Source organism: Coptis chinensis, chromosome 5, assembly GCF_015680905.1.
Source record: "Coptis chinensis isolate HL-2020 chromosome 5, ASM1568090v1, whole genome shotgun sequence".
In the NCBI taxonomy this organism is placed as follows: Eukaryota; Viridiplantae; Streptophyta; class Magnoliopsida; order Ranunculales; family Ranunculaceae; genus Coptis; species Coptis chinensis.
Window position 1 is genome coordinate 84,088,973 of NC_141460.1, and position 12,748 is coordinate 84,101,720.

The following is a 12,748-nucleotide window of genomic DNA, read 5'->3' on the forward strand; positions in this document are numbered from 1 at the left end:
ACGTCAGTTCCGTAACACACAAGAATAGCAAGTGTTGAGTACTACTTAATATAACGCGCCAACTTGAAGAAAATGGTTTATACTCAAAACTAGTAAAACTTCCAGCTGCTTCAGTCTTTTCATAACCATCATTTCTCTCTCATTACAAATCTAAATCTCTCAGCTCACCAAACCACTTTAAAACTTAAACACATGCACTCTTTCCTTGAAAGCAAATAAGTTGCATTGCTAGCTAGAATTGAAGAAACAAACAATGGAGTTTATTAGAGAAGGGCAAGAAGTAGAAGTGAGTGGGGAAGCAGAAGGAGGGTTTAAGGACAAGTGGTATACAGCAAAGACCATAAAAATATCAAATGGAACAAGTAAGACCAACGTTCTAGTTGAGTATAATCAGTTGAAAGCAAGTGAGCAAGGTTTGAAAAGATACCAAAACAATGTTAATCCTTGTCATGTTAGACCATTACCTCCTAAACAACCAACTCAGCTTGCTTTTCAGTATTATCAAGTAGTTGATGCTTTTCATAATGATGGGTGGAGGAAAGGTAGAATTGTTAAAGGTATTGATGGTGAGTTGGCGGCGTTGAAGATGTTTAAAGTACACTTTCAACATCCGGATGAAAAGATTGATTTTGGAGCTGCGAAGTTGAGAGTTCATCTTGATTGGGATAATGGAAAATGGATTGATAACAATCAGTACCAGCAGGTAGTTTGTTTACCTTTTTTGTTTTTTGTTTTTAGTTTATATTTATTTCTTCTAGGACTAGCTAGCTTGCATTGTTCTTGTGAATGGGTATTTCCAATTTTCTTTGTATTTCTTTCCTTTTCTTGTTTTTAACATTTTGCAGTATAGCTAGGCTGTTTTCTTTTACAAATGGGCATTTCTAAATTTCTAACATATCAGATTTTCAACTGAAGAAGAATTATATAGAGACAGTATCTTGTTTATATATCTTTGCTGAACATTGGCATTTTGGTATCACAATTCTATATCTAACTTTTTACCTTGAATTGGTTAAACGTCAACAACTACTTCAAGGAGAAGCATGTTGAGGAAGGGAATACTTCTCTTCCTTTTCATCAAACATCAGTTCACTATCTAAAGAATATGCGTGCCGGTGGTGGCAGCAGCAACTTTGGGAAACAGAATAAGCAAGAAGATCCCATGGTAACATCTCCAAATTCTGCCACGTCGACATTTTCTCCGCTGCCAGCACTACTACAATCACATCAATCCTCAGAAGTAGAAAAGAAGGAAAACAATAAGAATGGTGGGAATCGAACCGTTAAAAGAAGGTTCTCTGAAGAAGGCAAAATTGCCACACCAAGCCCTCAACCATTCTTGCCTCTGCCACTGGTACTACAACCGCTTCAGTCCTCAGAAAAGCAGAAAAACACTAATAGCGGTGGGAATATGGAGGAGCGTCGAACTGTTAAAAGAAGGTTCTCTGAAGAAAGAAATAGGGGTGCATCACCAGCAGCATTGCAGAAAGTATGCATACATCTTTCCCTTCTCTGAATCTCATTTTACAATAGCAGATAAAGTTTTTCAACTTAAAAATATATGTTGGCCTTAGGCTCCTCATCAGTCTCACATTTTCGTTGTGCCCTGCTCTGTTGATCCTAGGGTAAAATAGACTATACTGAATATGGTGCAAATAATTTGTTTAAGTAATGCTTACATTTGGAGATTTAGTCCGTCCCCATGGGAAAAATCCTGATTCCAGGCCAAAGGTATACTATTTTCAAAGTGAGAGACTACTTAAAAATTAATGTTGCCTGTAAACACAGGAAAGATTTTTAACCACAATAGCCATGAGAGCACAAAGTAGAGTGGTTGTTCTGCTCATGACACTTATACCAAAGAGCTACCAAAGAAATTGTAATGATAGAACTGAAATTAAAGTAACCATAAATCAAAGTCAGTGTCCAAGTCATTCTAATGTGGTTGCCATACTTAAATCTGAGTATGAAGATGAAACTGCAAACCATGGTGGAGTTATCCATCTAAAGTTCCATTCCAATGACCATATAGAGCTAACCAACTTTATAGAACTTGTGAACTTATGGTATACGAGTCTTTGTCCAATAACAACCTTCTCACTTCTAGGAGCTCAGCTTTAGGCTTTCTACCCCTATTTATAAGAACACATACTTCCTGCAACATTTATGGTGCAATATCTGCTTTTTAATTGAGCTTACTGATTTTCATAGATTTTGGAAAATATTCTGATTCTCTTAAAATTGTTATTGATTTAATGCCCGTTCTTTCCGCATAAAAACCTCCACGTCTTCTTCTGAACCTATCTCCTTTGCTCAGTGTTTCCTCTGCTTGATCAGTTTGTGACCTTGCACTTATTTATTGGTGTCGAACTTTCCAGCTAGAGATATCTCTGCAAGTAGAACTCTCCACTGCAGACATATAGAGAGTGTGGTGTGATGATAAATCTATTGATTGACTTAACATATCATAGTTATATGTCTAAGATAATATGGGAGGAATCATGACTGCCGTATTATACTTTAAAAGTGGTTTGCTCCAGTAATTAACAGGTATCCCTTAAAGCTTGTATCGTCTCTGAAAGTAATATTTCTTATTGCACGATTCACGCAATTGAGACTATGTTCACTTTTATGTCTAAATAGTTGATACAGTTTTTAAAATCCTGCAACCTCCATATCAGTTAATAACTTAATGTGATAATATCTAGTTTCTCGTGGGTTAGTAATGCAACTGTACTTCAATTCCTTGTAGCAAGCAATGGATCAAGGGTTTAGCACAGGAACACCAGTAGAAGTCAGCCTTCCTGATAATCGTTGTCGTGGTGCTTGGTTCCCAGCAAGAGTGCTCAAGGACATCAAGAATGGCTCATTCTTGATTGAGCATTCCAACTTGAAATTAAATGAGGCAATGGGATGTTTAAAAGATGTAGTGCATGCTCCACATGTCAGACTCCCCCCTCCTCAAAATTTTAGGGGTAAAAGTTTTGTTGTGAAAGATAAGGTGGATGCTTTTTGTGATTTTATCTGGTGGAGTGGAGTAGTGATCGAAGTTCTTGCTGGTAACCACTACTTGGTTAAGTTTCAGAATCAAAAGAGAATGAGAACATTCGATCGATTTGAGCTAAGGTGCCATATGGAATGGATCAATGGGGATTGGGTTCAAGAATTAAGGGTAGGGAATTTCAGTCTTCCATTTAATAAAATTAAACATCACCTTGTTTGTGGTTTAGGTTCTGAGTGCTTTCCTTGATCATCTGTACGTGTTTATATTTTCCTCTTTTTGCTTCCCTTATGATGCCTTTACTGGGTAGTTTGTGTTATTTTGGTAGGAATACATAACTATGAAAACAGGACAGTGGATGCTTCCTGTCTGCCTCTGCTGTATTTGTGGCACATATTGACTACCCCTAGCTTCTTGTTGAAGTTGATCTGACTGGATGAGTTTAACCATTTAATATGTTGCATACCAAAATCACTTAAATGAATGCATGCTATATCATCCAATGATGATGTCACAGATTTGCTGATTAGGATGCCACTTCTGGTTGAATTCAGCGTGGTGTTCTTGTTTTTGGAGGATGCTTCTTCTGATAATTAATTCTCAAATTAAATTTTGGCTATCTTCACTTGTTTGTGCTGTATAAGACAGAGTCAAGATATTTTTTTCTCTAGGAAACTGGAATATACGTACTTTATATTCATGGCATCACAAATATCATATAAGTTAATATTATATCTGGTCAGGAGGTTAATGTTATATCTGATCAGGAGTTTTTGTTTCAGAATATGGGCATAGAACAAGCACAGCTGTTGCAAGTCGGTAAAACTGCTCTAAGTACTGATGTTACAGATGAATCACTAACAAGAAAGAGAAATATCAATCATACAACTCCTACCAGTGATGCCCAAAGGTTGCCACCTAACAGGAAGTCGCATAAAGGAGAAGTGAGTCAAGCAACAATGGGCTCCTTGTCTCTCACGGACGGGTCCTGTGATCATCCTAAACTGCAAGTTTGTCAAGAGAAAACTAGAAGTGGTTTTGATGTTGATAGATCTGGTAATCAGATAAAAGTTGTTGACTCTAGCTTCTCATCTCCTTCCACCGTCAGAGGAGAACTATGCTCTTCTACAATTCAACCACAAAACAATTTTGCTATTGCATCCTCAGCACACAGCATAGAAACCTCGGGTGCTCATGTACGTCTATGTTCCTATCTATATGGTCTTTCTCTTGGACTGAGTATTATTTCAATGATATCTTATTTTATTCATGTAGGATATCAATCAACAGAAAGGAGGTGTAGCAGGCCGTCAATCAAAAGAAGATATTTCAGAAGGTATAAGTTCAGGTTATTTCGTGAATATGAATTTCTACAAGTAGCACATGTTGTTGATAAAAAAAACACTAGCACATACCATTAGGAAGTTCAAAGCAGCATAACCACTGAAACCAAGTAATAGTGAATTAGTGATAATTGAAGACACGAATACTTGTGTCTCTTTCATAGCAAAGTGTTTTTTTTCTGAAAACCATTTCATTTTCATGTCTTGTTATCTCTAATCTATACACCTCATATCTAATGATGTTACCCTCTTTGGTGCTTTGTAGATCCCAAACTTCACATTCCCTGCAGTGAAGTCAATGATGTTGTTCATACAGTACTTACATCCAAAGGAGCTGACATAATTGTGACAGGAAGCGACGTAGAAACTGTGCAAGCTCTATCTATATGCTATGGCGATTCTTCTTGTCCTGTTGCAATAATTGATGACAGTAAGCTAGAATCAACTAGTGAATGCTTTTAAACAATAGCAATAAGGAAAAGAATGCTTTAAGATACTACCTAGTTTAGTTAATCCATCCTTGTTTTGCACAGGAGTTTCAACTGATAACCAACATACATCTCAATCAATAACCTCTATCAAAGCATCAATTGAGAGCAAGGAATGTCAAGATATTGTCATGACGCCTCTCTTGAATGATCACAACAGTTACGAGGATATTTTGGAGAGTGAAATCTTGCCCTTCATGAAGAGCTCTCCATGTTGGAAGCATGTAGAGTCCTCAGAAGCATTTCGCTTAATGCTGCAGAAGCCACATTTTCAACCATTAGAGAAACAACATGCATTTCTTCGTGAAGGAGAAGCTCTAGGTTTGATGGTAAGCTTTGCAAATTTGGTGGAGAAAACAAAAAAAGTCCACCATGATGAACTTAAGTGCGTTCTTGAAGACCAATTAGATCTTGTTTCCTATTTTAAACCCTTTGGTTTCAATGTTCAACCAATACAAGCTCGGCTAGATGAGTTGTTGAGAGTCAAAGAGAAGGAAGTGCAGCTTGATGGGGAGTTGAAGCAAGTTCAAGGAAAGATCATGAATGACAAAATTGAAGAAGAAGCACTGATATTGGATATTGATAAATGTGATGAAAAGGTTAGGGAGCTTCAAAAATCTATTGACGAGATCAGTAAGGAGCGGGAATTGCTTATGAAGAAAAAGCAGACCACAGGTTCTATGATTTCCTCGTCCCTAAACATGCATAACGAGATTGAGAAAGAAATGCAGAGGATGAAAGTGATGTTTGATAGTAACACAACAGCCCCTTGGTGAATATGATTTGATCTTTTCTGCACTTGCACTATGTAAGTTCAGGCTACTTACTACTCCACCACCTTATTGTCAGTGCCTTATTTTAAAAATGACTCTGTAACTGATTTGACCCTTAAATGTGGTTTATTTGTTTAATTGGTACATTTGAATCGACACTTGAAGGATTATGGCAATCATTTTATTTTGGTATTCTTGATTAGCATAATTCTCTGTTAGCTGTTAGTTGGTAAAGTCTCCGGTTCTCGGAGCTCATTCTTTTCTGAGATGCCACAGAGGTGTATTGTGGATTGTCTGAAATGCATAATGTGAGTCCACTGGAAAACTTGTAGGACTCTGCACAAACGGATATGACCTATTCTTTGCACAGGGCAGTGGCATAAATCGGCGGTTGAGTAAATATTATTTCACATGGTCTTTCAGTGATGTTAATTCGAGTCATGGTGTCCTCTGCGACTGGTGTCCAGCAAATTTTATTTAGCAAAGTTGGTGAGTGTGTCCTCTTTCTTCTATTATGTACAGAACAGAGCAAGATGAAGTTGGACTAAACTTTGCCGGTACTAATAATATATATATTTTTTTGATAATTAAATTTTATGAATGGAGGACAAAGATCAGAAAGGCCACTACAAGTGGTGTATACTCACCTGTATCAATTATCAAGGACAACCTAACAGCGGTTTGCAACTTTGCAGTGTTCATAAACACATACAATCTAGAATACAGATATGAAAGGAAGATGTATACACACAATTTAGTACTGAAAAACTGTCATCAGGCAAAAGTGTGTGGCTTCCAAGAGTGGTTATGCCTATATTATACACGATGCTTCTTCAAGCCTGTTTGGTAAGCTAGACTAATAAAAGTATAGAACAACAGAGAAAATTGTTGTATAGAAGAACTATAGATTCATCTTCAAGTCCACACATGGGAGATTCATTCCTCTTCTTATCAAAGGATGTTGTTACTGTTGTATAGTTTCATTATTAACCATCCAGTCATCTAAACACTATATAAACTATCTAAACCTTGCTAATTCTTGCGGAATTACTGATGGAAGTACCATGTCACAGACCCTCTCTCTAACATTAACACTCACAAAACCGGTCCTTAAAAAGTTAAAACTAGCATAGCGGTCACTTCACAGCATCAGACATGGTGATGTAGATTTAAACTGGTGGAAGTTTCAGTTTATTAAATCTACTATTGAATTAAACAAAACGAAAAAACCTAAAAAATGGCTCTTTTATTGAATATCACAACTCATAAACTTCAACACTGAAGAACCCTAATTACAAGTCCTTTTATTTATACTAAACCTAGAACCCAATAAACCAATAGAAAACAGACAGACGTGTCAACAACTAACTAATGGACTCCGTCATGACTATGGACTTGGACTCGACTAAGGGGCGCACTCAACATCAACAAGACACTAATGTTTTACATCACATTTGGTTCACCGTCTCATAAATTAAAAATGTTGAACAGAAGCAATGATAACCATCATCAACTACTGCAAATGTCCCCCTAATTAAATTGCACTTATTATAATAGATGTATTATGGAATTGCCAACTACCCAACCAAATATGTTTTCACTTGCATTAGTGAATAAGTGGAGTCTGTCCTCCTTGCATTCAAAACCCAAGGCCATTTTCGTCCACCAAAATATGACTTTATCACCAAGAGTCAGTACTCACTACACAAACCCGCCAAACAAGAAAAATGGTTTAAGCTAAAAACGGTAACATTTCCAGCACCACAACTGTACTGTGTTCATAAACCAAACCACTTCACTTTCACTGGAAGCAAGAAAAAAATGGGAAAAGCAAAAGGTGACAGTGAAGTGTCATTATTCAAGGTAGGTGATGAGGTAGAAGTAAATGGTGAGAATGAAGAGTTTAAGGATACATGGTTTACAGCAAAGATTATTAAACTAACAAACAAGAAGTCTGCAAAGATTTTGATACAGTATGAAATATCAAAGTATAGAAAGTTTGTTAATCAAAATGGTATAAGACCATTACCACCACCTAAAGAAGCCAATGAAGTTTTTGAGTGTTTACAAGTTGTTGATGCTTTTTATAAGAATGGGTGGAAGAAAGGTAGAATCTTTAAGGTACTTATAAATAAGAATGTGAGGTTTACTGTTTATTTTCCGGGTTCGAATGAGAGAGTAGATTTTGGAGCTGAGATGTTGAGAGTTCATTATGATTGGGTTGATAGCAAATGGAGAAAATCTCTTCACCAGGTAATTTCATTTCATTTGTTTATCTTTTTAGCTTAGTAGCCCTACTTTGGGAATCAAAATATGCAAGAAGATCCAATGTTGATAGGTCCAACTTCTGCCACACCAAGTATATTGCCTCTGCTACCACCACACCAGCCACCTAAGTCCTCAGAAGTAGAAAACTAGAAAATTGATAAGATTGGTGGGAATGTAATTAGTAAACAAGGGTTCACTGTAGGAAGTGCATCATCCGCAACATTGAAGAGGGTATGCAGACAGTAGTACTCCCTTTTAACTTATACAAATACGTTGGTCTTATGCCCACATCACTCCTAAGATATAATGCTTAGTTGCTTACATATGTTGATTAAGTCCAACTCCCAAGGGGTAGATTCTGGTTCATGGCTTTTGCTAGAAAAAGTAGTTTGACATACGAGATTGCCTTTAAGGAAGGAATACAAAACATGTAGACTCACTAATATTGCCAGTAAATGTATTTTAGTTTTTATAGTGAGTGACTATTAGAATTAGTGTGCAGCACCCTGTTGTTCTGGAATGAAACTAAAACATAGGATAGATTACTAGCCACACTACCCATGAGTGATGAGACTACGAGAGCACATAAACTAGAGTGGTTGTTCTGTTCACGACACTCAAACCTAACATCAAGGTTTCAATGTGGTTTCTGTAATTAAACTCAAGTATGAGGAGACTGCAAAGCATGGTGAATTTCATTCCAAATAGCATTCCAATGATTATATAGAAATAACAGACTTCATAGTACTGTTGACCCTCTGATATTTGAATCTTTTCACCTGCTGATAACCTTCTCTCTTCTAGGAGCTTGACTTTGGGATTAAGATTACCTACCCTTGTTTATTGTTACACATCCTTTCTGCTAGTGGTTTGATGATCCATCTAATGATTGACTTTACATAGTATATTTTTGTGTCGAAGATAATATGGAAGATATCATGACAGCCATTTGATTCAGTAAACAGCTTATATGTCTAAGATGCTCTGTAAGTAATATGATTAGATGAATGATTCATGCACCTGAGTTTGTATTCAATTTCATGTCTAAATAAGATGTCGACACAGTTTTTTAAAATCTAGTGATCTCCATATCAATTTCTGTCTAGTTTCTCTTGGGTTAGTATTACAATTGTACTTCCTTGTAGCAAGCAATGGATTGAATGTATCACAGGAACATCAGTAGAAGTCAGGCTCTGTGATAAATTTTTCTGTGGTGCTTGGTTCCCAGCAAGAGTCCAAAGGGAACTCGAGTATGGCTCGTTCTTGATTAATTAAGTACTCAAACTCGAATTTAAGTGAGGTAACGGGGTGTTTAAATGATGTTGTGCACACTGCACGCTCCACATATCCGACCCTCCCCTTAAGAGAAAAGAATTTGGTGTGACAGATAAAGTGGATTTTTTTTCGATTTTGGCTGGATTATTTACAAAGTTTGTGCTGGTAATCAGTACATGGTCCAATTTCATCATCAAAAGGAAAGCAGAACCTTCTATCTAGTTGAGCTAAGGTGTCATATGGAATGGATCAATGGGGAATGGGTTCAAGAATTATCCTTAGGAAATTTCAATCTACTTTTGTGTTAATCAAATTGAACTGTACATTGTTTGTGGCTCACCTTTTTGAGTGCTTTCTCTAATCTTCCATACACCATTATAGTTTCCTCTTTTCGCATTGGCTTTTTTGATTTACTGGGTTGTCTGAGTTATTTTAGAAGGAACATATGATGATATGAATATGGAAAGAGGAGTCTGCAGGCATTCTGTCTGCCTCCACTTCAGTTATTGCGAGTGAACTAACCCTTCCCGATGAAGCTGATCTAACTGGAGGAATTTAACAGTTTATTATGTTGCATTCTGCAATTTTTAAAATGAATGCATGGTCTATCAACTATCATATCAAAATGATGTCTAAAATGAATTGATTAAGAGGCCACTTCTAGTCAAATTCAGCTTGGGTAGTTGGTTGTTTTTGTAGGATGCTTCTACTTCAAATTCACCCTGCATTTTAGTATTCGTTATCTGCTCTTTTCGTGTGTGCAATGTTTGTGCCACATTCAATAAATTATTCCTTCTCCGTGTTCACTGCTATTCGTTGTATAGGATATAGAAGTATATATACTTTATATTCAAGGTAATATGGCATTGCAGACATTATATCACTTGGTGATATATCTGACCAGGAGCTTTTGTTTCAGGAAAGAGGCATAAAATGTGATCAAGGCGAACTCCAACAAACAGATCAGCCACAGCTGTTACATGTCGGTAACACTGCTCTTAGTCCTGATACTGCTGATGAGTCACATTCAAGAAAGAGGAAAACCAAGAACACAACTCCTAGTGGCGATGCACAACTTTCACCACCTAACAAGAAGTTAAATGACGGAGAAGAAACAGAGTGCTCCTTGTCTCTAATAGAAAATCCCACAATAGCTATGCCCACCAGAACCATTACCGAGTCAGCTACTTTTTCTGATGTAGAAACCCCAACCAGAAATGCAGACGGAGCTCTTCTTCTCCAAAAGAAAGTTGTTAATCAAAATTTGGCTGATCTTTTTACAAGTCAATCGAATGGGTTGAGCAATCAACCTTCACTCAAATTTTGTCAAGAGGAAATGAGAAGTGACTTTGACTGTGACAGATTTGGTGATCAGACAAATGTTACTGACTCTAGCTTCTCATTTCTTTCAACAATCAGAGGAGAACCATCTGACTCATCTATACCTGAAGCGCTCTACCTGCAAGAGAATCATGCTGTTCTGTCCTTGGCTCACAGCATAAAAAGCTTGGGTGCTATTGTACGTCTATATTCCTAGTTAGTCGTTCTCTACAACTATCCGACTTTTTCACAAAGTATTTTTTTCGTTTTTTACTTTGATTTGCATAGGATATCTATCAACAGAAAGGAAGCGTAGGAGAACCGACACCTCACATTTTGGATTCAGGCTGTCAATCAAAACAAATTGTTTATGAAGGTATGTAGTAGGTCATGTTATTTCTTGGATATGATTTTCTATTAGTATCCAACATTGTAGGAAGCATAACCACTAAAAGTAATGATTGGTACTACTAATAATTGAATGACTCAATTTTATTTGTATCTCGAAAGTTACTTCTCAGATTTTTTTTCTTTTCCATTTTATAACTTGTTATCCTAATCCAAACACAACTCGAAAGTCTACTTCTGAATACCTCTGTGGCACTTTGCAGAACCCGAACTGCACATTTCCAGCGGAGAAGTTACTGAGTTTGTTCAAAAAATGCCTACATCAGAAGAAACTAAGATAATAATGGCCCAAACGTTGAGCAACTTTGAAATTGTGAAACCTTTATCTATGTACCTTGGCGGTTCTTATCCTCTTGCAATGATTGATAACAGTAAGCTAAAATCTACTAATGAATGCTTTTAGATATTAGATATTTTACTTGACCAATGTTTGCTTTGTGCAGGAGTTTCACTTGATAAGCAACACACATTTTGGTCAAGCATGGAAAACACCTCAACAGAAGCATCAAGTAAGGGCAAGGCTACAGAAAATGGAGAGAGAGAGATTGCCAAGCAGGCTTTCTTGATTGATCAGAACAGTGATAACGAAGTATTGGAAAATGATTACTTGCCCTTTATTAAAACATATTCTGGATGGAAGGAATTGGAGTCCATGGAAGTATTTCGTTCAATGCCACAGAAGCCACATTTTGGATCCTTACAAAACCAACCCGAGTTGCTTCGTGAAGGACAAGCTGTAGGCTTGATGATAAGCTTTGCCAAATTGGTAGAGAAAACAAGCAAGCTCCAGATTGACGAACCTAAGTGCGTTCTTGAAAACATTTTAGAGGTTCTTCCCCATTTTGAAGCCTGTTTCGATGTTGGACCAATACGTGCTCTATTAAAGGAGTTGTTAAGAGTTAAGGATACCAAACTGCAGCTGGATGAGAAGCTGAAGCAAATTGGAGGGGATATCATCAAGGCAAAAGATGACGAAGAAGCCCAAAAGTCAGAAATGGATAAACTTGATCAGAAACTTAGGGAGCTTCAAGAAGCTATCAACGAGAAAAACAAGGAGCGTCAAACGATTGTGGAGATAAAGCAGGCCACTAGCTCTATCATTGCCTTTTTGCAGAAAAGGCATGTTGAGATTGAGAAAGAAATGCAGAACACCAGACTGAATTTTCATAATGTCGTAGCAGCTCCTTGGTGAATATGGTTTGCTGGTATAGTATCTTACACCATCTAAGTTGTATTAATGTATTCACTAGACTAATTCAACTCCTCCATGTTAGTGTCATCTTTTAACAGTGATTTTGTGTCTATTTTAGGGGTGTCTCTTTTTGCCGAATTTCCGATTTTTCCGAAATCCGACCCGAAATTGGTCTGGCTTTGGGTGTAGTTTTCATGGGCCGATTTTCCGATTTTCTGATTTCCGAAAATTCCGAAAAAAAATTAGATCAGATTTGGATATAATTCTAAAATCCAATCCGATCCGAAAATTCTGAAATTTCTGATATTATTGCCAATTTATTCCGAAAATATATACTTCTCTCACTATCCACTTGATTAGATCTCGACCGTTCATTCATTTTCTAGTTTTTTACTTCCAAAAACATAATCTAGCCGCTACTTCCCTACTTGAATTGGACCACTCTACTGTTATTATACCGTCTGCTATAACAACAATGATATGAAAAAAAATGTCATTGAATCATACAATGACTTCCAGACCAATCCAAAAGCCAAATTCCAATAGATAGAATATTATGTAAAGTTACTTTGAGTCCAAGACCATAATCTATTATTTATGCAGACACTTCACGCTTCAATTTTCACACACGAAAAAAGATTGAAACATTACAAATACCCGCACCTCAAATGTAATGCAAT

The 12,748-nt window shown here is 36.9% G+C and overlaps 2 protein-coding genes across 3 annotated transcripts; both read left to right on the forward strand.

Moving 5' to 3' along the window:
* The first annotated feature begins 238 nt into the window (after positions 1-238).
* On the forward strand, positions 239-5,744 carry LOC147499467 (DUF724 domain-containing protein 7-like). Its single transcript, XM_086563482.1, has 7 exons — positions 239-703; positions 1,037-1,489; positions 2,753-3,172; positions 3,784-4,197; positions 4,277-4,337; positions 4,610-4,774; positions 4,878-5,744. The coding sequence occupies exons 1-7, from the start codon at positions 254-256 to the stop codon at positions 5,606-5,608; spliced, it is 2,694 nt and encodes an 897-aa protein (XP_086419608.1). The 5' UTR covers positions 239-253; the 3' UTR covers positions 5,609-5,744.
* A 1,566-nt stretch (positions 5,745-7,310) lies between these two features.
* On the forward strand, positions 7,311-12,180 carry LOC147499468 (DUF724 domain-containing protein 7-like). Of its 2 annotated transcripts, XM_086561238.1 has the most exons (5): positions 7,357-7,858; positions 10,068-10,667; positions 10,757-10,844; positions 11,080-11,247; positions 11,320-12,180. In XM_086561238.1, the coding sequence occupies exons 1-5, from the start codon at positions 7,427-7,429 to the stop codon at positions 12,066-12,068; spliced, it is 2,037 nt and encodes a 678-aa protein (XP_086417364.1). In that variant the 5' UTR covers positions 7,357-7,426; the 3' UTR covers positions 12,069-12,180. The 2 variants fall into 2 exon arrangements, with proteins under 2 accessions (XP_086417365.1, XP_086417364.1); XM_086561239.1 differs by lacking the exon at positions 11,080-11,247 and having other exon boundaries at positions 7,311-7,858.
* The last annotated feature ends 568 nt before the right edge of the window (positions 12,181-12,748 follow it).